At 41.0% G+C, this 25,297-nt stretch overlaps 1 protein-coding gene and 1 pseudogene across 7 annotated transcripts in view; both read left to right on the plus strand.

The window, feature by feature from the left end:
* MYO3A (myosin IIIA) overlaps positions 1-25,297 on the plus strand; it is a 236,746-nt gene that overhangs the window by 209,083 nt on the left and 2,366 nt on the right. For 3 of the 7 annotated variants that reach the window (XM_034643926.1, XM_034643928.1, XM_034643930.1), the window contains 4 exons: positions 10,653-10,759; positions 19,027-19,067; positions 19,779-19,850; positions 20,433-20,576. In XM_034643926.1, coding sequence (XP_034499817.1) covers positions 10,653-10,759; positions 19,027-19,067; positions 19,779-19,850; positions 20,433-20,576 — 364 coding nt within the window. Of the gene's footprint in view, positions 1-10,652; positions 10,760-19,026; positions 19,068-19,778; positions 19,851-20,432; positions 20,577-25,297 lie in introns of those variants that run through there. The other 4 variants (XR_004620761.1, XM_034643929.1, XR_004620760.1 and 1 more) reach the window with 3 other exon arrangements.
* Positions 13,457-14,867, plus strand: LOC105241515 (annotated as a pseudogene).

Raw genomic sequence — 25,297 nt, forward strand, 5'->3', positions numbered from 1 at the left:
TGTTTGTTTTTTTTTAATTTTTATTTATTTGTTTATTTATTTTTGAGAGAGAAAGAGAGCTTGAGCACAAGCCGGGGGAGGGGCAGAGGAAGAAGCAGACTCCCCACTGAGCAGGGAGCCCAGTGATCCCAGGACCCTGGGATCATGACCTAAGCCTGAGCCAAAGGCAGATGCTTAACTGACTGAGCCACCCAGGCACTCCAGCAACCAGAAGTTTCTATAAAAGCATAACTATTGAAAAGGAGAAGTTGCAAGGGTATTAGTAGACAACATGAATTTTAATCTTAAAAATGCAAGGAGTGAACCAAAATGATTGGTACTAACAATAGAATTCAGCAAGGATATATATGTGGATAGATAAGTGGATATCCTTTCCTATAAAAGTGTATAATGGGAAAAGAGCTCATTGGAAATAATAGCCAAAAAAAGGCAGGAGGGAGTTTGAAATAGTGCTGGCAAGAAAACAACAAAGAAACAAAAAAAGATGTGGATAATGTAATGACACACTGTGTTTCTGGATTGGAACATAAGATATTGTAAACATGACTATTCTAAAATTAATTTCTAGGTTTAAAAAGAAAACTGCATTCAATCTCAGTGAGATTTTCTTTAGAATTTAAGAGTATGTCCCTAAAGATCATTCGTAAATTTCAGAAAAAAAGAATAATTACAAATGAGGACTTTCTTTATTAGATGGTAAAATGAATAATATAAAGCTATAATAATTTAAACCATATGACTCTGTTATAAAAATCAACCACAGATTAATGAAATAGGATAGCCCTTAAATTGGTCCTTGTATCTATAAAAACCTGTCACAAAAGGTACACAGCAAAACAATAAGAAATAGAGGGGTAATGCTAAAAATTTTCTGATATGGAGAGAAGAAATAAGATAATCTTACTTCAGGCTGGATACCCAGATATTTCCCAGATATATTAATGATTTCATTGTAAGAAATAAACCAAAAGCAACCAGATGATATGAACTGAGTCTATACATCTCTGCTTAGCAAAAGATAAAACATAAGAAGTAATAAAAGGAATTACAAGGAAGAGATAGGCTAGCTTTGGACTGTGTAAACATTTAAACCTTCCAGAGATTTAAAATGTCATTAGAAGTTAAAGAACCAAGGGGCGCCTGGGTGGCTCAGTCGTTAAGTGTCTGCCTTTGGCTCAGGGCGTGATCGCAGAGTTCTGGAATCGAGCCCTGCGTCGGGCTCCTCCGCTGGAAGCCTGCTTCTTCCTCTCCCACTCCCCCTGCTTGTGTTCCCTCTCTCACTGGCTGTTTCTCTCTGTCAAATAAATAAATAAAATCTTTAAAAAAAAAAAAAGTTAAAGAACCAAATGCAAACTGGATAAAAAACTTAGAACAAATGGAAAAGGTGAACATGTGTATTGAACAATGGCTTCTTATAAATAATTAGGAAAACATTACTACCGCCAATGGAAAAATGGGCACAAGACATTGATTTATGAATAGAACATATGCAAATGGCAAATAAGCATATATATGATCACCCTAGATTTAAAAATACAAATTAAAACAAGTTACTCTTTTTTATTTATCAAAATGGCAAGGATGAAAAGAATATTTAACAGTGATGAGAATGGGGGCGCCTAGGTGGCTCAGTTGTTAAGCGTCTGCCTTCAGCCCAGGGCGTGATCCCAGACTCATGTGTATTGAACAATGGCTTCTTATAAATAATTAGGAAAACATTACTACCGCCAATGGAAAAATGGGCACAAGACATTGATTTATGAATAGAACATATGCAAATGGCAAATAAGCATATATATGATCACCCTAGATTTAAAAATACAAATTAAAACAAGTTACTCTTTTTTATTTATCAAAATGGCAAGGATGAAAAGAATATTTAACAGTGATGAGAATGGGGGCGCCTAGGTGGCTCAGTTGTTAAGCATCTGCCTTCAGCCCAGGGCGTGATCCCAGACTCCTGGGATCGAGCCCCGCATCGGGCTCCTCCACTGGGAGCCTGCTTCTTCCTCTCCCACTCCCCCTGCTTGTGTTCCCTCTCTCCCTGGTTGTCTTTCTCTCTGTCAAATAAATATATACAATCTTTAAAAAAAAAAAAAACAGTGATGAGAATGTGCTAATTTAATTGTTCTCAAACGCTAATGTTAAGACTGTAAAGTCAATGTTTAAAAAGTGATTTGGCAATATAGAAAAAAATGGAAATAGTTTGCATCATTGACCCAATAAACCCACTTTTGAGGACATAGCCTAAGGAAACAAGTGAAAAAGAAAAATTTATGTACTGGCAAAAAATAAAATGAGACAATAAGAAAATGATTAATAAGTAATGACACATTCATAGATGGAATGTTAACAGCCCCTAAAATTCATTTTTCAAAGAGTAACTTTGGCAAACTGCTAGCTAATCTAACTACAGGACAAAATATTACAGAATTGGAATGTGAATACTGCAGATGATCAGCTTAACCTCCCGCCGCGTGAGGTGGTTCATTAACGAAAGCACCTATGCAGGAAGCTCTTGAAAAGCCGAGTGGACCGCTTGAGTGAGAACTAGGTGCTCCAGTAGAGCGGACCCTCTCCGTCCCTCACTGACTTGTACCTTCAGAGGCCATTTCTGCATAAAATTAAGCATCTGAATAATGTTCCTGCAGCCCGGTACAGAGCTCCCACTGCCATGTGTGGTGGGACTGGAGTGTCATCTCCAGATATGTCATCTTTGTTGCCAGGCTGTCTTGAGTCACTGAAAGCTGGCTTGACATTTCCTTCAGCCATGCTCTGCACCAGACAGGCTCTAGTCAGGAATCTGGCTTATTAAAAATATGAGCATATTTCATCTCACCTTGATAGGAACCACCTAATCTGTGTGTTATAAAGTAGGAGCAGAGGGCAAGAAAAAACTAAACGTTGCTTGTTTAAAATCAGATGATGTTCTTCTATTCTGTGTTTTCAAAAGGGCAATCTGAGAAAATGACTACGAACAGTCAATAAATAACTTTCTAAATTTGGCTCTTTGGGAAAAATTAACACTGGTTTCCCCTCGGGCTATCTACTCAGATACTTTCCAGATAGATTAAGATCAATATGATCTTGAAAAACAACCACGATGTAATTAGGGGGCCTTGAGTACCATTCTTCGGGCAAGTGAGCATGTATTTTATTGTCTGACCATTTCCATAGTCCCGTGGACAGTCACACACAGGGCACGTCTCCCAGTTCAGCATGACAGTCTGCCATCCCCAGCAGGGAGGCACTCTCGAGATTCTATCAGTATCACCATGTGTATTCTCATAGACCTCTCTGAGGGCACCCGACTTTGATGACTGTGCATGAGTATCCAAGACAGCTGGGAGTAAGGACATAACCAACCCCATGACTAGAATAGACCTAGCCTTTGAGAACTCTAGTCCCAAGACCTCAGCCCAACAGAGATGCCAGCCATCGATGGCAGATATGTAGTGATCATGTCCAAGAGACAAATGGTAATCTAGAGGGCATGTCTCTGTCCCCAGACAAACAGAGCAGCTTTATTCTCCTCTGTTTCTCCTGCGACATAACTAGGATAGACATGAGGGGTAGGCTGCGGGGCAGCAACTAACCTCAACCTAGGAACATAATTTAAAAACCAAATGCTCAGTGTTCAAGGTTCTGGATATTAGTGCAATGTGCCCAAATCAGGGAGTGGCAAGAAGCTCAAAAGCCCATGCCCTACAGAATAAACGTGCTAAAGCCAATAAACGTGTTAAATTGGCTCTGGGACATTAGCATTTGGTTGGTAGAAAAGAACGAGCCAAAGGAGTTGCTTTGAGCAGTCCCAAACGGGAATGGAGGCCAGTAGTTTCCTATTGAGGAGGTCAGAGGATGCCTGTGAGTCAGATCCGGGGAATGGTAAGGCATCCCCAGAATGTTAAGGACACTCAGAATAGGAGAAGCACCTCCCCTTACAACCCTTCACCTCAGGTAGACACAGGAGAGCACAGATAGACCATAGGGTAAAGCAAATGGCCAAATCCAGCATAACCATGAGAAACGAAAATGTCTCCAGAGCATGCACAGTGCAAGGGAGAGGGGAGTAGTGTAGACTGAACTGTATCCAGTCTCTTCCAACTGGCTGGCCTGGCTGAAGAGCAGATGAGATGGAAGGCAGAAATAGCAGCTTCTTCTGGAAGGCAGGTTGCAACCCTGAGTGCACGAATCCTGCCTTTGACGTGCCGCAATGAATATTCCTCCCTTCTAAGATTTCCTATAGGTCAGCTGTATTGCTTAAAGTTCATAGACTGTCAGCAGTAAATGGAAATTTACAAAGAACTAAAAAATTGATTTCTTAAAAAATTAGAATAACAGAAGTGTATTTCTGTTCTGCTAATATCTGATTTAGATGTGATCTTTATGCAAATTATGCTCTGAATGTATATGTAAGTAAAATAGTTAATTATCATTCAAATGAGAATCATACTGAGATACAATTTTCTAAACCAAATATTGCCAATGAGTTTTAAGCTTTCTTCCAAATAAAAAAAATATTGAGCTGTTTGTCCTTTCATTATTCAAAGAAACGTCCATTCCTGGTAAACTAACACACCTAAATTATTACCAGAACTACAGTATAAATAAATATTTTACCTTCCGGCTATTTAATATAGCAGTAACCTTTACAAGCTAATATTTATCATGAGCGTCACACAAAACAGTCACAAACCTAATTTTGCTACTGCCAAACATTGATATGCTGATGATAATTTGGGATTACAAATGTTTATGTCACTTTTGTAATTAAGGGCTTAGAATGACGTCAGCAGACAGTGTTTGTACTCCCCCAAAAGAACAAAAATTTAGAGGGCAAAATCAACTTGCCTTTCTGGAATATTTGTCTGCTGATAAGCTCATGGGAAGTTTGCTCTTCAAAAATACAAAATAGTCTGGAGAAATTTAATTTAAATGCAATCAGGGGCTGCTGAACACATTCATCAATAATTTTCACTTACTGGCTGCCCACTTTGCATGGCAATATCTTCAGTGAGACACCTTTTAAGAACATTCAGCCCTCTGCTTCACCTTATCCTGGTAAAGAAGAAAAGTCCGTGAACTAACACTAGAGTAGATTTTGCTAGATACAAAAATTAAACAGAAATTCTGAAAATTCAACTCATTTTGACATTTTTTATCTCTATAATATACACACACCCATGTGCATATTTATAATTTTACACAAATGAAAGGTTTTTTGATTTTCCCTTTTTTCCCTGTTTCCTTCCTCCTGTTCTCCCTTCCCCAATCCACACTACCCACCCCCTCAAGAAAACCCTTATCATAAAGCATGGATTCTTTCGTGGTTTTTGCAGATATGCACACGTACACATACAGAGATTTTTGTCATTGTTTTATATAATAAGATCATATTATAAATACTTATACATCTTGCTTTTCTCCTTCAATTCCTTAGCAGGAGTCCCTGCACATCAGCTGGCATAGCTATAACTCATTCTTTTTTACTGGCTATATAATATTTCATGTGTCTATCACAATGACTTATGTAAGCTTTTCTCTCTTGCTAGATATTCACTCTTTGCATTTTTTGCCACTATGAAAAATGTTGTAGTAAACATCTTTGAAAATGTCCTAATATGCCAGGATTTTAGTTTTGTGGGATGAGTTCCCAGAGTAGGGTTATTGAGTTGAAAGATACGTTTAGTTTTGATAGACTGCTTTCCCAAAAGCCCTAAAAATCAACATTTCCTTCAACAATTTGTGAGAACATGCTTTTTTTTTTTACATCCTGCTCAGTACTGTTATCCTTCTTCTTAGTCTTTGCTAATGTGCCTAAAGTAAAATGATATTTTGTCATTATTTTAACCTATATTTCCTTGCCTACTAGCCAGTTCGGGTGCCTTCCTGTGCTTATCGGCTTTTTGGATTTGCTCATCTTGAACTTCCTATTTAAATCTTTTGCCCTTTTTTCTGCTTGTCTGTATTTTTATCATCATTTGCTAACACTTTTATGTATTACAAATACCATCCTTTGACTTGTCATCCGTATTGTAAATATAGTTTTTCAAATATATCATGTGTCTTCTGACTTTGTTGCCATATTAAGGTCTTTATCTATTTTTAATAGCCAAATATGTCTACTTTTTTATGACTCCGGGATTTGGGTTAAGACATTTGTACCCTAGATTGTTCCTGAAGTCCTCTGGGTTCTCTTTCAAGAGTTTTGTTGGTTCTTCTATTTACACTTATCTTGAAAGCATCAGGAATTTAGTTTCCTATAAACAGTGACAATGGTGATCCAGTTAACAAAACTCACTTACCACTGTGTCTCTGAGCTAAAATGGAATCCATCTAACCCCGTAGCCTCTCCAAACACCTATCACATGCAGAACAACCGTGAAAAGGCAGGAGGACATCAAAACCTAAGTCATTATCTCTACCACTCAAAAACGTATGGCTCCACTATAAAAAAAATCACAGGTAAAAATAGTAAGATTTTATATGTTTGGCTAGGGCTGCATAACAAAGTTCCACAGACAGTAGCTTAAACAACAGAAATTTATTTCCTCATAGTCTGGAGACTAGAAATCCAAGATCAAGCTGTTGGCAAGGTGGGTTTCTTCTGAGCCCGCTCTCCTTGGCTTGTAGATGGCCGTCTTCTCCCCATGTCTTTACATGGTCTTCCTTCTGTGTCAGTTTGTGTCCTGTTCTCCTCTTCTTACAAGGATACCAGTCATATTGGATTGGGGCCCATCCTTGTCACCTCACTTTAAAGAACTTTTCTCCAGTCATGTTCTGAGGTACTGGGGGTTAGGTCTTCAACATGTGAATTTTGAGGGGACACCACTCATTTCAAATGATCTGTACAGCCTGTAAGTACTGTTTGTGTCCCTGAGAGGGGGATTGCTGGGCAGTCAGTGAGAGCTTCGTGGAAAAGCTGGCACTGGAGACAGGCAAGGAGGCATGCTTAAGATTTCAGTGAGGCTGTAAAAAGCTTTTGTATGAGAAAATGAGAATAAGCAAAGTGATGGCTATAAATATGGTATGTTCCAGTGAGGTAAGTTAGACTGACCAGAGAAGATAGTTCATTTTGGGGGGAAGTGAGTGATAAAACTGGAACTGCTGAGATTATAAGTAATCTGGATTTTGGAGAAGTTTAGGCTTAATCAAAGAAGAAAAAAAAAGCATCATAAATTTTTGAAAAGTGAAACTTCATAATTAAAATTATATTTAAGGGGGAAAAAATCTGGTTTTCATTTGTGAGATGAAGGATGAAGAGCAGATTAAGGCTCTGCTCTAATTATTAAATGAGCGGTTTAGCCCAGAGTGGTAGCAACAGTAGACAGGAAGAAATGGTGGGTGAATATTAGACATTTCAAAGCGTGTAACCAAAAATCGACAGGAGTTGATGATTGTCTGTTTATAGGAAATGAGCAAGAGGGATAAGGCAAAGGTGATATCAATATTTTGAGCCTGGGGTGGGGGCAGAAATAATGGGGCCATGCCATGAAGCTTGTGATATACAGAATCCTACGTGGAGAAGAAAAGTGACCACCAGTTCATTTGAGCCTCAGAGTTTGAGACGGAAGTACTCAATAGGGCATAGGAAATTGGGGCAGGAGCTCTGGCGGGGTGAGAATGTCCAGCCTGAGTAGGGCATCAGGAAGCTATAGGTATAGAGTACATGGTGGGAAATGCAAGGAACGGAGAGGGGCGTGATTCAGTCCAGGAGGCAAAGGGATTATTTACTCATCCAGCTACATTTTATTAAGCACTGACTATATGTCAAGCGTGTCCTTAAGTGCCAGGAATACAAAGATAAATAAGATAAGGGATCGCCCATCAGAAATCTCACCCTCAGTCATGAAGGTCAAGGGTGGTCAATAATATTAAATTATGAAGTCAGCCATTGAAGGACAGATAAAGGGTCTTTGTATTTGTCAATAAAGTGGTCACCCTTGACTTTCTAGAAGGCAGTTTCAATAGTTTGGGTAATAGAAATGAGATTGAATGGGGGACTATTTGATGAGACCATGGAGACAAGAGCAAGACTCTCTTTATTGCCAGAATTGGTTTTGTTTTCCACTTTCCCGGCCTTGATTCAGATTCTTTGCCACCTTCCGCTTAATTAATTTCTGTTACAATAGTAATACTCTGATATTTTAATTCAGACTTTAATGTTAAAGTCAAGTTAAAATTTAGTCACAGGGCAGTTTAATGCTCCTAAAAATGTAATAACTTCATACTATACATTTCTTGCCATTCAGATTCAAATGAATAATATAAGTGGCTACAACCAATACATTTTAAAATGATAAGATTTTGCAAGAGCCATAGGAGCTGTTTAATAATCAGCACTGAGAGAGACGATGAGCAAGGAGAAAGAAAACCCTGAAAAACCACTATTTGCGGTGGTGGCAAGAATCCAGCTTTTACCGTCTTGCCTTGTGCTTGTGACCATCTAGGACAGGATCCAACAGGGCTCAGATGCTTCGATCCCCTCCACTCCTCTGCCTATTCCTGCGGAGAGGAACGGAGACAGAGAACAGAAGACTAATCTCCAGAGATTGGTTGGAAAAGTGCTTTCACTCTATCACTAATCTATTAACAGGGTCTCCTTAACTAAGATCTCATTTTCTTTTCTTATTCAAAAAAGAATGTATGATTGTTGTGGTTCTCTGTTCCATGCATTACACTTCTATAAAGTACTCCCAGCTAGCTGATCTGTCTTTGTCATCCAGCAGCTTCCCAAAGATTTTGAACTGAATGAGCTAAATTATGTGAGAATATGAATGCCTTTGTGATCACCTTGTAGACTGGGCACGGGACTAGAAAGAGAGACATCTTCGAGTCCCTATCCTGGTTGAAACGGGTTTGCACTACCAGTCATGGTTGTTTACACATAGTAGAAATATTCACTGATTTGATTCTATTTGACTTGACTTGGTTAGTATGGTTTGGAGAACTTCAGTTTCTCTGTGTACTTCTACATCTAGATTAGGAACCATTCCTTCCCCTTTATTATACAAAATCATGATCTATTCCTGCCTTTAAAGTCCAGCCAACAAATGGATGCTCAGATATAAGTTGAGTGTAAGTCGTTCTCCAATAAGCGTGCATACCCTACTCCCACCCTGATCCTGATGTATCCATTTAACAGACATTTCTGCACAAATGCAATCAGGGGATGCAGTGGTCAAGAATCATGACAAACAGACAGAAATACTTCACAAGAGGCCCATTAGCTCTGTAAATGTAAAGCCACACGGGACGAGCACTAACAACCAAGTATGCAGAGTGTCAGAAGCTCTAATGATGTTGCTACAGCTTTAAGAACTTGGCTACATTGACAAAAAAGAGCAGAAAAAGATGACAAACTTTATGCTTTCTTTGTGAAGGTTTTTGAAGTCAGGTCTGAGGATTCTAATAGTTTGAGGTTCTACATTTAGAAGGGAGTCAAGCCTGCAAATGAGCAGTGTTCTTATTTGGGCACAACATAGGAGATGGTCCTTGAAGTAGAGATTGTGCAGGGCTTAGATGGATTTCTGTACATTGATTTTGTATCCTGAGACTTTATTGAATTATCAGTTCCAGCACATTTTTAGTAGAGTCTTTTGGGTTTTCTGTATAGAGTATCATGTCACCTGCAAAGAGTGAAAGTTTTACTTCTTCCTTGCCAATTTGGATGCCTTTTATTTCTTTTTCTTGTCTGATTGCTGTGGCTAGGACTTTCAGAACTATGCTGAATGAAAGTGGTGAGAGTGGACATCTCTGTCACATTCCTGACCTTAGAGGAAAAGCTCTCAGTTTTTCCCCATTAAGGATGACATTAACTGTGGGTTTTTCATAAATGGCCTTTATTATGTTGAGGTATGTTCCCTCTAAACCTACTTTGTTGAGGGTTTTTATCATGAATACATGTGTACTTTGTCAAACGTTCTTTCTGTATCTGTTGAAATGGTCATATGGTTCTTATCTTCCTTTTATTAATGTGATGTGTCATGTTGATTGATTTGTGAATAATGAACCACCCTTGCAACCCCAGGAATAAATCCCTGGGTTGATCGTGGTGAATGATTTTTTTTTCAATGTATTGTTGGATTCGGTTTGCTAGTATTTTGTTGACTATTTTTGCATCTATGTTCATCAGAGATAGTGGCCTGTAGTTCTTTTTACTTGTGATGTCTTTATCTGGGTTTGCTATCAGGGTAATGCTGGCCTCATAGAAAGAATTTGGGAGTTTTCCCTCCTTTTGTTGGAAGGAAGGAAGGAAGTTCCTATGTTTTGGAATAGTTTGAGAAGAATAGGTATTAACTCTTCTTTAAATGTTTGACATGATACCCCTTTTTAAGGATTTTCCGGTAGCTTCAACTCCTCTCCCCATCACCTTCTGAACTTCTATATGCTGTTTCACATTACCAAACCATGCATTTCTTTTCTTCCCCTTCTTTCCTTTCCCTTACCTCTCAAAGCCCCAGACCATCAGACAATCAGAAGGAATGTGTGGTGAGAAATATAAGGGTTGGTTGGGAACTGAAGTCTTTCCTCTTTCTCCCAGCTTGAGCCCCAGTTATGTATCTATAATTTCTTATTTACCCCAAAAGGAAGACATTGCTTGATAATAGTCTTTGTAATTGAATACTTGTTTATGATCACCTTTCTTGTAGGTATCTCTAAAGAAGAAGAGCCAAAAATATTGAGACCCCCAAGACGGCCCCGGAAACCCAAAACATTAAATAACTCTGAGGACTCCACATACTATTATCTGCTACATGTAAGTGGCTCACTCTTGCTATCACATGGGAGCCATAGCACCCACTAACGCCCCTTTACCTTCTGCTCCAAGCCTCTCTCACAGTCCTGTAAACTCCCTGTCCTCCAGCAGTCTTCTCAGCTGGTCCATTCATTGAGCTGAGATGCAAATACCAACCCAGAAAGAGAAGTACATCCTAAGAGGAGCTCTCCAGAGAGGGACCTCAGGTCAAAGAGTGAGTTTAAGGAAAAGAAGAAAGGGAAAGAGGAAGAAGGAGACATTTACTTGAGCACCTTTTAAATTCCAGGCGCAGAGGGAGCGGTATTCACATTCACTGTGACATTTAATCCTATGAATAGCCCTTAAGGTGGTGTCTCCTCTCACTGGTCAGGACTCAGACCCAGATAGGCACTCCAGAGCTGCTGGGGTCATTAGCTGCAGTCAGGTCTTCTGACTGCACAGCTCCTGCGTACTCCTTGTGTGCAACCCTCCAGGCTGCCCTTCCTCTCCTGTTCCTGTTATCCATGAATGCCACCATCTACCACTGGTGACCTGGACCAAGAACATGGGAGTCATCCTGGATCTTGCCTTCTCTCTCGTTCCTGACATCCAATCTGTCGCCTAAAGCATGATCTCTCCTGGCCAAGGCTCACTCCCATTCATGCCCTGCCTCTCTCCCACAGGCAACACTACTTCAGACCATCATCATTTCCCACCTAGAATATTCCAAGCTTCCAATCATGGCATCTCCAGCCCCTACCAGAATGTTTCTCTAGACCATCTTTTGAGTGTGTTCCTCCCTTGATGATCCCTCTGAGAGCTCAGCAGTTCCTTTATCATGAAGTCCAGATGCTACAGAAGCCCTCTTCATTGGCCCCGGGCTACACTTCAGCCCCCTCTCAAGACCCCCATGTCGACTAGCCATGGCTAACTGCTTGAAACCCTGCCAGCCAGTGCCCTTCTCTCACATTTCTTAGTCCTTTGCACCTGCTGGTCCTTCCCTCTGCAATGCTTATCCCCTCTTCCACTCCCACTGCCACAGGGAGAGAGCAAGGATCCTCCACACCCAGAGAATGCTGCCCATCTGTTGGAATTTTTTCCAGCTTCTGGGCAGAAAATAGAGCTGCCATTTGACTTCCAACTCAGTCTCCTAGTCCTCCCTTCTCTCTGTGGGTGTCTCTCCAGTGTCTTTGTAAGTCTCTTCTCCACCTTGGTCTTGCCTAGTGTTCAATCTTAGGTTCTCTTCTCCTCTCATTACCTTTGGACAATCTCATGACCTCAGTTACTACCGATTCCCGAATCTTTACCTCTGGCTAGATCTCTCTCAAGCTCCACACTCAGATCTCAAACTGGCTGTTTGTTTTACATATTGTACATTGATGCACGTAGGCATACACACACACACACACACACACACACACACACACACACACAGCTTTATTGAGATATGTCACATACCATACAATTCACCCACCTAAAATATACAACTAAATGGTTTTCATTATATTCAGAGTTGTACAACCATCACCAAAATCAATTTTAGAACATTTTCATCACCCCAGAAAGAAACTCCGTCCCCATTAACAGTCATTCCCCATCTCCTCCCTCCAACCCTAGGCCACCACTCATCTATTTTCTGTTTGCCTGTTCTGAACATTTCATATAAATAGAAATGCATGACACATGGTCCTTGTGAATGAATGACCAACTCTTTTTACAAACCAGTAATCAGAATATTATTCTGACTCCTCCCCCTTTCTCATCTTCCATATCCAGAAACCTACCTCTTAAATATCTCCTAAATTTCTGTTTCTCTCCACATCATGTGCCCACAGCCTCCTCCAGGCCAGCATTTCCACCTGATATTTCTCCATCTATCCCCCCCTCTTACTGTTCTCTTGTTTTGCTCCCCTTCTCATGAACACACCTTTCACACTCTAGCTAGAGTTGTGTTTCTAAAATTAATATCTGGTTGCACTACTCCTCTGATGGAAACCTTGTCATTACCTCCTAGTGTCCTATGATAGAAGGGCTGGTCAACATCAGGGCCTTGTTTACCTTTCCAATCTCAGATCCTGACATTCACTCACCCCTTTTTACTCTCCTCTCCAGCCATTCCCTCTCATTAGCCTGTACCTGGTCTTCACGTTGTCCATAAGCATTTGTCCCTTGACATGTTCTGTCCTCAGCCCAGAACCCACTTCCTTTTTCTATTCTCATCTTGTGGGGACAAATTACCCCCCAGCCTCGATGTCTTTTTCTTCAGGAAGCCTTCCTGATATTCCCAAATCCCAAAGGGGCTCTTCCTGTATCCTCCCTATGCGGTCCAGCGTCCCTGTCACCATGCTGTATTCCGCCAAAGAGTGACCGAGGTGGTTTCCATGAGGTCAAGGTGTTTGCCTGGTGCATTTAGCCTGACGGTGTGCAATAAATATTTGTGGTACAAAGAAGCCCAGTGAAATGTGAGTGAAATACAACTAGAAGTAAATCAAGGAAGCAAAAATTCCAGATAGCTCCATTTGACTATTTATAAAAATCTTGATAACAGACTTTTTTCTACACTGCCCACCCCAAAGGAAGCACCTAGCCTGACATTTGTTTATGTAGTTAAATAGAAAGAAGAGCAGAGAACAAGATTAGAAATTACCAGATGTTCCCTATTAACCCTGAATGTAAGTGGTAAATGATGCTCAGTGACCTTTATTAACTGCAGCTGAAATGACCATTGACCGTGAGGGCTTCAGCAACAGATGCCTCTCTGGATATGAGAATTTGTAAGAGCTTGAAATAAGGCACAGTGTCTGTTACAACCGTCCGCTCAGCGGGGATCGTGTGGCAGAACCTGACCCTCACAAATGAGTCCCTGCCCTCAAGACATTGACTTTGCCTTCATACCGTTCTTTTTCAAAGGAATGGAGAGGGTTTAATACTCTTAAACTGTTAATGACCGGAATCCTTTTTATAACCCTAAGTCTTGAGATCTGTGGCTTTGGTGAAAAATAAAGCACAGAAACCCAGAATATTCGTATAAGTGACAACATACCATGTGTTCTTATTCATCTGGCCCTTACCCAAATTTGGGGCATGACGCGTAGTGGAATCTAGAGCTCTGAAGGGACCCATGTCCTTTCATCAGGAAACACTTTCTGGAATTCAAGCTCGGCTGTTGTTGCACAGAAGTGGGCACCAGTAGGCGGAGTGGGGTTCGGCCGGGCAAGGGGGAGACGGAGGTAGTGGCAGCCACCCCCACGGCTGTCTCGGCCTCCTACCAGTACAGGTGCATCGAACGCAACCAGGAGGCCGAGGAACTGTACCAAGACGATAACCATCTGCAAATCCTGCCGTAAAACCTGTAGACAGACATATCCAGTACAATTCTGTTACCATCTTGATTAATGCTATTTTATGCAAAGCCCAGGCCTTACAGGCATCTTCTTTTCAGTACTAAAATAAACATGCAGGGAAAACTCTGCACTTTTTGTTTGTTTTGTGAAGCATTCCTAAGGTGGCGGCGGCTTCAAGGTTCAAACCAGAACACGATCCTGACAACTTCATCAGATATACCAAGGAGTGGGATGTCTCCAGAATGTTTGCAATTTCTTCTCTAGAACAAACTGCCTTCTTTATTGGCATTTTTACTTTCCTGTGGGTAGAATGACTGATGACAGCAGGGAAAAAAAAAAACTCAACTTCATTTTGCCATTGAAAGCATTATTATTATCTAGGTATGGAAAACTCTTGCTGATTCCAGCTGTCATTTGGGAACATGACGACACCCTCCTGTGCCTCATTAAAGTATTTGTCCTTACATCAAATTTTCAGGCAATTAGAGTGACCCTGAATATCAATGGAAAGCCCCCCTTTTGGCCATCTTGCATGGCTTACTGATGGAAAATGCCATGGTCCACTTCTTCCAGAGGATGGAATGGGATGTAGGAAGTGATTGTGCATCTGTGAATCTCAAGACTTTGGAAGAGTTGTATTCTTTATTGTCTGTGGCATGACCAACAGCATCCAGAAAAAGAGAAGACTAAAACACAAACCAGGCACCTCATTTCTGTTGAGCAAAATGAAGCAAAGATTTGGATACAGTTCCTGAAAAAGAAAGCAATGGTTATAGCACTAGAAACCCCCCAAAACTGCCATGCCTCACCCCCTCCTCATATAAGAAACAACCAAACCACATAGCGATACCCACGGACACAAGTACTGTTGCTATAGGTAATGAGGTATACAACAAGTGAAGATTTATGCATTATAGTCAACTTCCGGTAAAGCATTGGAATTGAAAGAGGAACATGAATTCATGATTCACACATAGTAAAAGATCTGTGTTTGAAAAAAAACACCAAAAAACCCACTTTCTGTAATTTTAAATGGTTTTCATGGAACGCTTTCTAAAATATACCACACGCTGTAAACCTTTTCTTGATGACCCAAGGCTACTGAGGAAAACCGATTGTATTTATTTAGGTTTATGAGGTAACGCTCCATCTCCCTGTATTTGCCTGGCCCTGCTTCATTTTCTTCGGAGCACATATGAATATACGTGTTCTTTTCTCCTGTCTGCCTCTCCCCTCCAGACCACAAGCTCTGTGAAGGCAGGGACTCACTGGCTGTACTGCCCTGCAGTACTCCCTCCCGGGCTGCTGAGCTGTGGGGGTGATGCCCCACCCCTCCCCACACAAACAGCTCTGCACCCAGTTGCTTTACCTGTTCCCGTAGTTCTTGTTTCTCCTTGGATATCCCTTCTTTCCATGGTCATTCTGACCCCCTGAAATCAATACCAGCTCTCTCCTATGATGTGATGCTCTTAATCTCTTACATCTAGGAAATGTTGCTGTTTTGTTAAAGATTGAGTGAGTGAGTGAGTGAATAATTTTAGAGAGAGCACGTGAGCAGGGAGAGGAGGAGAGGGGTAGAGAGAGAGAGGCAGACTCCCTGTGACTGGGGAGCCCCACGCAGAGCTCGATATCTGGACCCTGAGATCATGACCTGAGCCAAAATCAAGAGTTGATGCTTAACTGACTGAGCCACCCAGGCACCCCTGAGACGTTTCTATTTTGGTGTCCAAAATCAGAGTGAGCTGAGCCTAAGAAGTGTGCGTAAGGAGCCTAAGGAGGACGTGAGCTGGGCACATACACCCTGTTGTTTCGGTGTGCGGTGGCCGCTTGGGTACTCAGCTGTGCAGCCATCAACAAAAGTGATGGGTCCACAGTTTCCTCCAAAACCGAGTAACTAAACACAGTCACTTCAAAGGACCTTCCAGTACCTTCCTTAAACTATTAGGCAGGTAGAAGGAGTAGGTACTTTGGCCACTGGGATGTGTTTTCTTCTTCCTCTTCTATGTTTTGGCTGCCTCCTTCATTTTGTGAAGCCCTCTAATGAAGTGTTAGCACATTTCCAAAAGGAATGTCAGGTTGTGTCCCCCATAATGTACCAGATGTGAATTTTAAAGTTCTGGGGAAGGGTTGTAGTGTAGCTGGCTGAGGAACAGATTTTTGAGAGTCCTCTGGGCAAAGACCTCCCTCTTCCAAAGCCCTCCTCAAGAAATACCTGCCATGGTTTGGGCGCCTGGGTGGCTCAGTCGTGAAGCGTCTGCCTTTGGCTCAGGGCGTGATCCCAGGGTCCTGGGATCGAGCCGCACATCAGGCTCCTCCGCTGGGAGCCTGCTTCTTCCTCTCCCACTCCTCCTGCCTGTGTTCCCTCTCTCGCTGGTTGTCTCTCTCTGTGTCAAATGAATAAATAAAATCTTAAAAAAAAAATACCTGCCATGAGAGACTATGGGCTCTGGGAAACAAACTGAGGACTTCAGAGGGGAGGGGGTAGAGGATTGGGATAGGCTGATGGGAGAAGGGCATGAATGCATGGTGCACTGGCTGTTATATGCAAGTAATGAATCATGGAACTTTACATCGAAAACTAGGGGTGTACTGTATGGTGACTAACATAATATCATAAAAATAAATAAATAAAAAACAAAAACAAAAGAAAGAAATACCTGCCCCAGAACATCTCCTCCTTACGCCATCTTTATCTCCTTCTTGCTCTCTTCTTTACTCTAGCTCTACAAGAAACTGCCACTGGACATTTGCTTCTTTCTTTTCAGTTTTCAAGTTAGTAATTTGTCATTTCAGAACTATCCCTGGAAACATTGTTTGTTTTAAATAAGTGTCACTAACATAAAGTCCCAGGTGATAAAATTAGTATTAAATCCTCTCCCTTGAGGGACGATGTGCTTCCATCTTCATGATGAAGAATGCAGTTTCGTGCTTCCCTTTTGGCCCCAGCTGCCAGGACACTGAGGGACAAACAGAAGGCTCCATCCTAACACTTTCGCCCTCTTTGTTCATTATTTACAACTTCTACTTTATTACCTTGCTTGTGTAATTGCTTCCATGATAAGCCACCTTAAATAATTTTGGGGAAAATATATTATCAAGTGATATTTCACTAGAATATTCTAGCACGGGCAAGAGTGAAATAAGCGTAAGCCTGGACAGTAGTCCCTCTTCCAAGAATTCCTGTAACTGAGAACCAAATTACATACACTGCCTCCCAGAGGAAAATGCTGATCCCAAACACAAAGGTTGTCACCAGCTTCAGAATTCAAGGGCAGAAGCTGATCTGATTCATGGTGGTGTAAAGGGGATCTCTGTCACTCCTAATGCCATCATTTAAGCACAACTGTAGATTATCGAAAATGGTTACCAAGAACAAGAGACATTTTTTCAGTTAATGGATCAAGGAGGCAGGACCTTGTCATATTAAAGCAACAACAACCACAACAAACACCAACCACCTGGGTGCAGAGATCATTCAGTAGACTGCTAGGGGCCAGGCTACCTATGGTGGCAATATAATTAATTATTTGTGAGCACCTCCTGGCCCAGGGCATCTGATCAAGAATGTAATAGGACGGTGTCCTGCCCCTTACATGGTTACTTCTTGAATGGTCCACTCCCAGACCTGATAATTTAAGGATTCCCTTCTACCTCCTCCACCCACCAAAATACCAACCGGTAAGAAGCAATGAAACTTTGAACTATTTGACTTGTCCGACAGCTTAGTGTATTACAAATGATAAATCATGAGAAAAAATGATTTGGTATGCCCAAAAATGCTGGGGACAACCTTCAATATTTACAAACCATTATTAGTTGCCACTTATATCGTTTTGCACTTTTATGGTGCAACTTGATCTCTGCATTAGAGGTCCCACAATTGCAGTATCTTTAGCTTGTTCAAGAGGAGTGTGCTATTTGTTCTCTCAGCCTAAAAGACAGATAGGCTCTTGCAACATGTAAATAGGCGAGTTCAAATACCTTGCACCAGCACACACAGGGAAACACATCACTAGTGTTACAATACAAAAGATGATATTGCTTTGTGGTCAGATTGAAGAATTGATTAAAATGTATCTAATTATGGGCGCCTGTGTGGCTCAGTCGTTAAGCGTCTGCCTTTGGCTTAGGGCGTGATCCCGGAGTTTTGGGATCGAGCCCCGCATCAGGCTCCTCCACGGGAAGCCTGCTTCTTCCTCTCCCACTCCCCCTGCTTGTGTTCCGTCTCTTGCTGGCTGTCTCTGTCAAATAAATAAATAAAATCTTAAAATAAAATAAAATAAAATGTATCTAATTAAATCCAGACTTAAAAATTCTGATTTGTGCCTTGATACATCAAGTTCTCAACTGGGAAAAGATTTTGCAAATGAACACATGTATCATCTATGCTGTTACTTTTATGCCATAAATGGGCTCCTATAAGTTCGTGAAGTCACACTTCCTTTCTTTTGGGGACTGTTGCACCTGCCTTCACTGTCCACCCATCTGCTTTGCCAGCAGACAAAGATGACATATAAGCAAGACATCATAGGAGTCTAGTCAACCTGCCTAACTCACAGCTGTGTGTGTGATAGAGAGACGGGTTTTCTGGGAATTCTGACATATGTTTTCTCATTTGTAGGTAGATGGACCTTAGGTAATCTTGTGTATACTGGTCACTATGTGGTAAACTCTTTTTTTGGCATGGAATGCAAAGAGTAATTATAGTCCAGGCCTGGTAGAAAAATAATCACAAATTCATAATTAGCAAATTTTGAGTGAATTATATTTCATTAGATTTTTAAAACATTGTGTCCACTTGCTTATGTCTAAGTTGACTTTATAGGAACAAGTGTATTTATATATTAAGATTATAGTAAATATATCAATTATTTCCTTTTAATCAATTGCATTATTTTAATTATAATATTATGTTGATTTTTAATTTTTTTCTGTTCCCTTTAGAAGTCAATCCAAGAAGAAAAACGAAGACCAAGAAAAGATAGGTAAATTATTATTTCTAGATTTCAGTATCATCATCAAACCAAAATATAATTCCAAATGGTCAAATTATGACTGAAAATCACCTTTTAAAAAAAAATCACCTAATTTATTTGGATAGATTTGGAGAGTAGCATCCTCTCAATACATTTATTTATATTATCAATATATGCTTTATATGTAATTTAGAAGATCATCTTGCCTATTGGAACTATATTGAGCTAGCCCAGTACGAGGCACACATTAAGAACTCAAACAGTTTATGAATGAATTATATTGTCCCAATATAGAATTTGCTTTTCTTCGTCCATTGATATGGTTTTGATCGGACAATTTGAGCATGTTTGTGTCCATGAACTTTCTTTCCCCCGACTCCTTTGCTTTTTGTTCTTCAACACGTGCTAAATCTCACTCCTTATAATGTTTATGGATTTGTCAGGAAATAAGGTTTGTGTCATCTGCAGGTGTGGCAGCCTGGACTCACACTAGTCCCCTTTGCCTGTGACATTTCAGCACACCAATACTTTTCCTATTTTAACATTAAATCACTATTGTAATTAACTGATTTCCATATTCGAGGGTTCTTCTATTAAGCACCAGTGGACACTGAGCTCTTGACTTATCAGCGGCATTCTGAAAGGTCATTTGTAAATTGGTATCTGTTACTCGCAAAGCACTTTTCCCCAGAAACACAGTAACACTTTGTCGTCTTCCAGACCTCCCCGTTTACCTCCTATGAAGTCCCATCGCACTACAGGTCCTGAGCATCCCAAGAACCCAGAACTACAGTGAGTAAATCCAAGAATGAAGATGGTCACAGACACACCCCTGTGCATATGTCATGCGCAGGAGTTAAAATTTAGCACAGACATTAGCCCACTAAAGACCACCCGTAGGAGAGGACGGAGGCTAACCTATGAAGGGAGTGAGTTAAGATCATGAAATATTGTGTGCACCAGTGTACTTCAACCTATGGCTGAGAAAACGGAAAAATGCTATGTGTTGGCACATAAAGGGCAGCTTTTCTCACACTGGCCCAGGGGTCAGTTGTGAACCCTGTCCTAGACTGGCCAAATGGGAACTTCATAATCCCTGGCTCTCTAGCAACTAGTTTGATGCCAAGATGAATGAGATGAAGCCAGGAAATCTGCTCCAGTAGCTAATCTCTCTTACAGGGAAGAGATGAGGGTTTTGTGCTTCTTTTTAACTTATGCATATACTGTTTCATGCATCCCAAGACGACTCCTGTTTCTATTGACATGTATGTGTTACTCCTAAATTATATGAGATAAAAGAAGAAAACCAGTCTCCTGTAAGTTTGAGTAGAAAAGTAGATTGAAACGATGATGTATTTTTGTGTTTGTTTACAGTCAGGGAAAATTATTAGACCTGGAAGATTTCTATTATAAGGAATTTTTGCCCAGTCGTTCTGGACCAAAGGAACATAAGCCTAGTTTAAGAGAAGGAAGACAACAGGGAGAACACCAGCATCGATGTTTTAATGCTGACAAAAGGTAATAAACTACCTCGTAAAGAACAGCATTTTCCACGTTTTACTCCCAATTCCATTTCTAAAGCACTGTCATTGTGTTTGGACTATAACAAAATATTGTCACTGAATATTGCCTCTTAAGATTGGTGTGTTGTTTAAAAGTAACCTCAAGGTAGGGTATTCAGACAACCCAGTTTTATTTTTTTTAAGATTTTATTTATTTATTTGACAGAGAAAGACAGCCAGCGAGAGAGGGAACACAAACATGGGGAGTGGGAGAGGAAGAAGCAGGCTCCTAGTGGAGGAGCCTGATGTGGGGCTCAATCCCAGAATGCAGGGATCACGCCCTGAGCTGAAGGCAGACGCTTAACGACTGCACCATCCAGGCGCCCCACACAACCCAGTTTTATACCTGTTTTAAAAGCACACTCTTTTAAAAGTAATAGCACACTCTTTTAAAAGTAGCTCACTTTGGGGTCGCCTCAGTTGGTTAAGCATCTGACTCTTGGTTTCGGCTGAGGTCATTATCTCACGGGTTGTGATATCAAGTCCCCCACGCAGCCCCACCCCACCTTGGCGGGCTCCGCACTCAGCTGGGAGTCTGCCTAAAGATTTTCTCCCTCTGCCCCTTGCCGCACTTGGTGTGTGTGCCCGCGCTCTATCTCTCTCTCTCTCAAATATTTTTTAAAAAATTTTTTTTAAAGTTTAAAAAGTACTTTGGATGATAAATTATATGGTCATGCTACTTACAAACAATAATTGAATTATCTGGATACATCCAAAATCTGTGTTTAAGTTCTAACCAATGTAATCTTAAACACTTATTGGCTTCTCAGTTATGCTGTGTAATTTCTTAGAATCCATGATGTCAGACCAAAATAATATCCAAAAGAAAGATTCATGTAGAAATATGTGGGGTTTTTTAAAGATTTTATTTATTTGAGAGAGACAAAGAGTGGTGGGGAGGGGCAGAGGGAGAGAGAGGGAGAGAGTGAAGCAGACTCCTGCTGAGCTGAGCAGGGAGCCCCATGCTGGGCTGGATCCCAGGACCCAGAGGTCATGACCTTAACTGACTGAGCCCCCCAGATGCCCTGAAATATGTGTTTTGGATTTGATTTCTCAGTTCGCCACTAACTTTGCTTGACACTAAGTATCTTAAACCATTTGTAGCTTATTTACTACTTTGGGAATTTCTCCCCCCCAAAAAAGTCTTTGTGAAGTTTTGAAATTGAGGGCGCATTGTAAAATGGAAACGTGGTATACAAGAAATGGAAGTAACGACAGGCAATGGAAAGCTGTTCTTCCAAAATCCTAAGTGAATGTCCTGTCAACCTCAGGCACTCACAACCCTCACCATCTCTTACACAGGAGGACCTGGTGGTTAAGAGAAAAGGTTTTAGAGTTAGTCAGTCTTAGATTTGGATCCTGATTCTGCCACTTGGTAGTTGAGGAACCTTGCTCATGTTACCAGACCTCGCTAAGCTTGTTTCCACACCTGGAAAAGGTTTCACTAATAACTGCCTCACCACGTTGTCATCCAGATGAAGTGAAATGACATGTGAAACACATGTGGCATGGGGGAGAGGTTCCATAGATGGTGGCTCTTTTCATCTTTGCTTTTCCAGAATCTACTTGATTTCTGTCCCTTGTCTCCAAAAGCAGATGTGTTTCTTCCATCTGGAGATCAAGAACTTTAACATATTGGTGGATCTTAGAGTCTAGTCTAGTCACAGGGTTCTACACAGGAGAATAACAAGTGTCCAGAAAGATTAAGTGACTTGCCCCAAGTCCCACATTGAGCTTCCTGCTCAAATTGCTTTCCACTGACTTACCTGCTTCCATTTTAACAATCCAGTCTGCCTCCTTTCTAGTATATTCATTCTCCCCTCCCGCCAACCACAGACACACATCTGCTGTAAAAGCATTATATCCCTGAAATACTGCCTGGGGTTTCAGCGGTGTCTGTGGACGTGTAGTTAGTATTCACTAGAATGAGAATGCTAGAAGCTAGCATTGGCTGGAGCTTCCTTTGGGCTGAACGCTATGCTGTTCACCCATTTTATCCTCACAGCAATCTTGTGAAGCAGTTCCTCTTATGGCCCTATTTTATAGACCAGGAGCCTAAGTCTACAACGTTTAATGACTGCAAAGTCCCCCAGATAAGAAGTGAGGGAGGCAGAATGCGAACACAGACCTTTTTGAGTTTAGAGTCAACAACTTGAACCACGGCTCTGTATTGCCTCCCCACTCAATGCCCTATGCTGGGTGCTTGAGGGAGGGGTGGACACAGCAGTGCACACAGTGTCGTCCTTATCGCCAGGGAGCTGACTCTAGAGTGAAAGTAAATGATCGAAGAAAGCTAAACAAGGTAACTCCAAGAGGGGAGTTTTCTAAGCTAAGGAAGACTAAAGAGACAAAACTACAAATGTCCTAAGTAAAGCTTGATGGGATCCTGTATTTGAAATAGAAAACAATTGAAGTAATGAGCGCTGGTTGTTGTATGCAAGTGATGAATCACTGAATTCTACCTCTAAAACTAATAAATAAATAAATAGAAAACAGAAAAACAGCTCTATGAGACATTTGGGGACAGTTAGAAAAACTTGGCATCAAACTGTATGTTGAAAGATATTATTTCAGAAAGATATATATAATTATTATATACATTAACTTATCATATGACAAATATATATCTTATATACTACATATAAATAAGTATATTATTTTATATATTTATACATAAACATATTATTCTGATAGTATTTTACATATCATATATTTAATATATGCACACACATACACCCCAACTTCTAATGTCACCCAGGAAGGTGTGAGTAGGTCTGGGAATCAGGGACCACAGCAGTGATGAAGTTGAGTGTCTCGTGAATTTTAACTAAGTAAAAGCAGTTGCAGGTAGTGATTAGAAAATGTCATTAGAAGACAAGAGAACTGATGTCCCTTCATCTCCTCCTATGGTGGGTCTTGGTGGACTCTCTTGAGCAATATTGAGAGAGGTGGGGTTTTTAAGGCATAGCCAGGTGTTAATTATAACAAAGAGATACAGGGAGGATGGTAAGGGGAAAAAAATAAATAAAATGGAACAAGAGTGCCTTGGTTAAGGGATAGGAAACTCACGAAGGAAGCATCAGCAGAAAAAAGACGAAGGGGATACAATGGGGAACGTATGAAATTTGAGTGGTGTGGACGTGGATTTGAAGCCTCACTCTGTTCCTCACTTGCTCCATCAAGTAGAACTAGTCTGTTTCCTCCTCTGCAGATCGAAGCTAAGGAGAGCCTCAGGTCTTACCATGCTGTCCTTAGAATTCGAGATAATGTGTGTGTTGTACCTGGCAGATGGTTGATACTCAATATTCTCATAACAGAAATGAGCTGAATGGGTATGAGAATTCAAGTCACTTAATCAGAAGAGAATGACCACCCGCCCCGTAGATGCCCATGATGATGCTACCCAAAGACCTACCCTATCAAGTATCCACTGAGCTCAAGATGCTCTAAAGACCTTCCCAATGGTGTCTTTTTTTTTTATTCCCTATTCAGAATGGACCATAATAGGGACATATTCATCTGCAAGCAAAAGTCTAGCCCTCTCCTTTCATTATTATTTTCACTGCTTTGCATATACCTTCAGTGACCCTGCCCTTTTCTCCCTCAGTTACAGTCAACTGGCAAGCCCCATTGCTGGATAACCCCAGCTTTCTACCCAATCCATACCTGCACCCACAGAGCTATATGTGACTAGAGAAGAAAACAACCAAATCTCACTCAAGATACATGAGCACACACCTGAGGCAGGCCCTTCGAGTTATTTCACTATACTATATTTCCCCAAAATTCCACTGTCCCACTTTCCCAGTCCATTCTTTCAGACCCCTTCCTCTCTCCTCAAACCTTCAAAACCTCCCCGATTTCACCTTCTTTCCTATTTTACTGAGAAAATAATAGAGAACAGACACACACCACCACTGCCAAATCTACCACTTACCCATACGCTTCCCTCAGTTTACTACAGATGACTGTCGTCGCAGCTAAGGCCAGACCTTCCTGTGGTGCACTGAATCCAGGTCCTTCCATCTGCTCAAGAACATTGTTCTGCAGTTATCCCCTCCCTCTTGTACATCTTGAATGTTTGTCCAAATTACTGCATAATTTCTGACAGTCTATGAACGTGATGCAATTGGACCCATCATAAAAAACACCCTTGACTCAATCCCCCTTCTGAACCCCGTGTTCCTGCTCTTCTTGATAGCGAAAGAGAGTTACATGAGGGCGATCCTTCCTTCTCAGTGTTCTTGCTTCCTGTTCTCTCATGGGCCACTGCACTCAGGATTCCATCCCCACCATGTCACTGAAACTGCCCCTACCAAGGTCACAAATGACTTCAATTCTACCATATCCCATGATCTAGTCTCAATCCTCATATTGTCTTATCATTTTCTTCATTGGCCTCCAGGACAGTACTTCCCTTGATTTGCCTCCGACCTCGCTGGCTGCTCTCTCTCATTCTCCTTTGCTGATACGTCCTCATTTCACTGCCCTCTTTAACCTTGGAGTGCCCCAGTCTTTTGCTTTATCAAGACATACTCTCATGCCCTTAAATATCATCTGTCTACTTAAAATTCTGAAACTGAAATTTCTAGCCTAGATTAGGATTTATATATCCAGCTGCCTATTCATTATCTCCTCTTGAATATCTAATAAATATCTCAAACTTTGCAAAACCAA

Source organism: Ailuropoda melanoleuca, chromosome 15 (assembly GCF_002007445.2).
Source record: "Ailuropoda melanoleuca isolate Jingjing chromosome 15, ASM200744v2, whole genome shotgun sequence".
Lineage (NCBI taxonomy): Eukaryota > Metazoa > Chordata > Mammalia > Carnivora > Ursidae > Ailuropoda > Ailuropoda melanoleuca.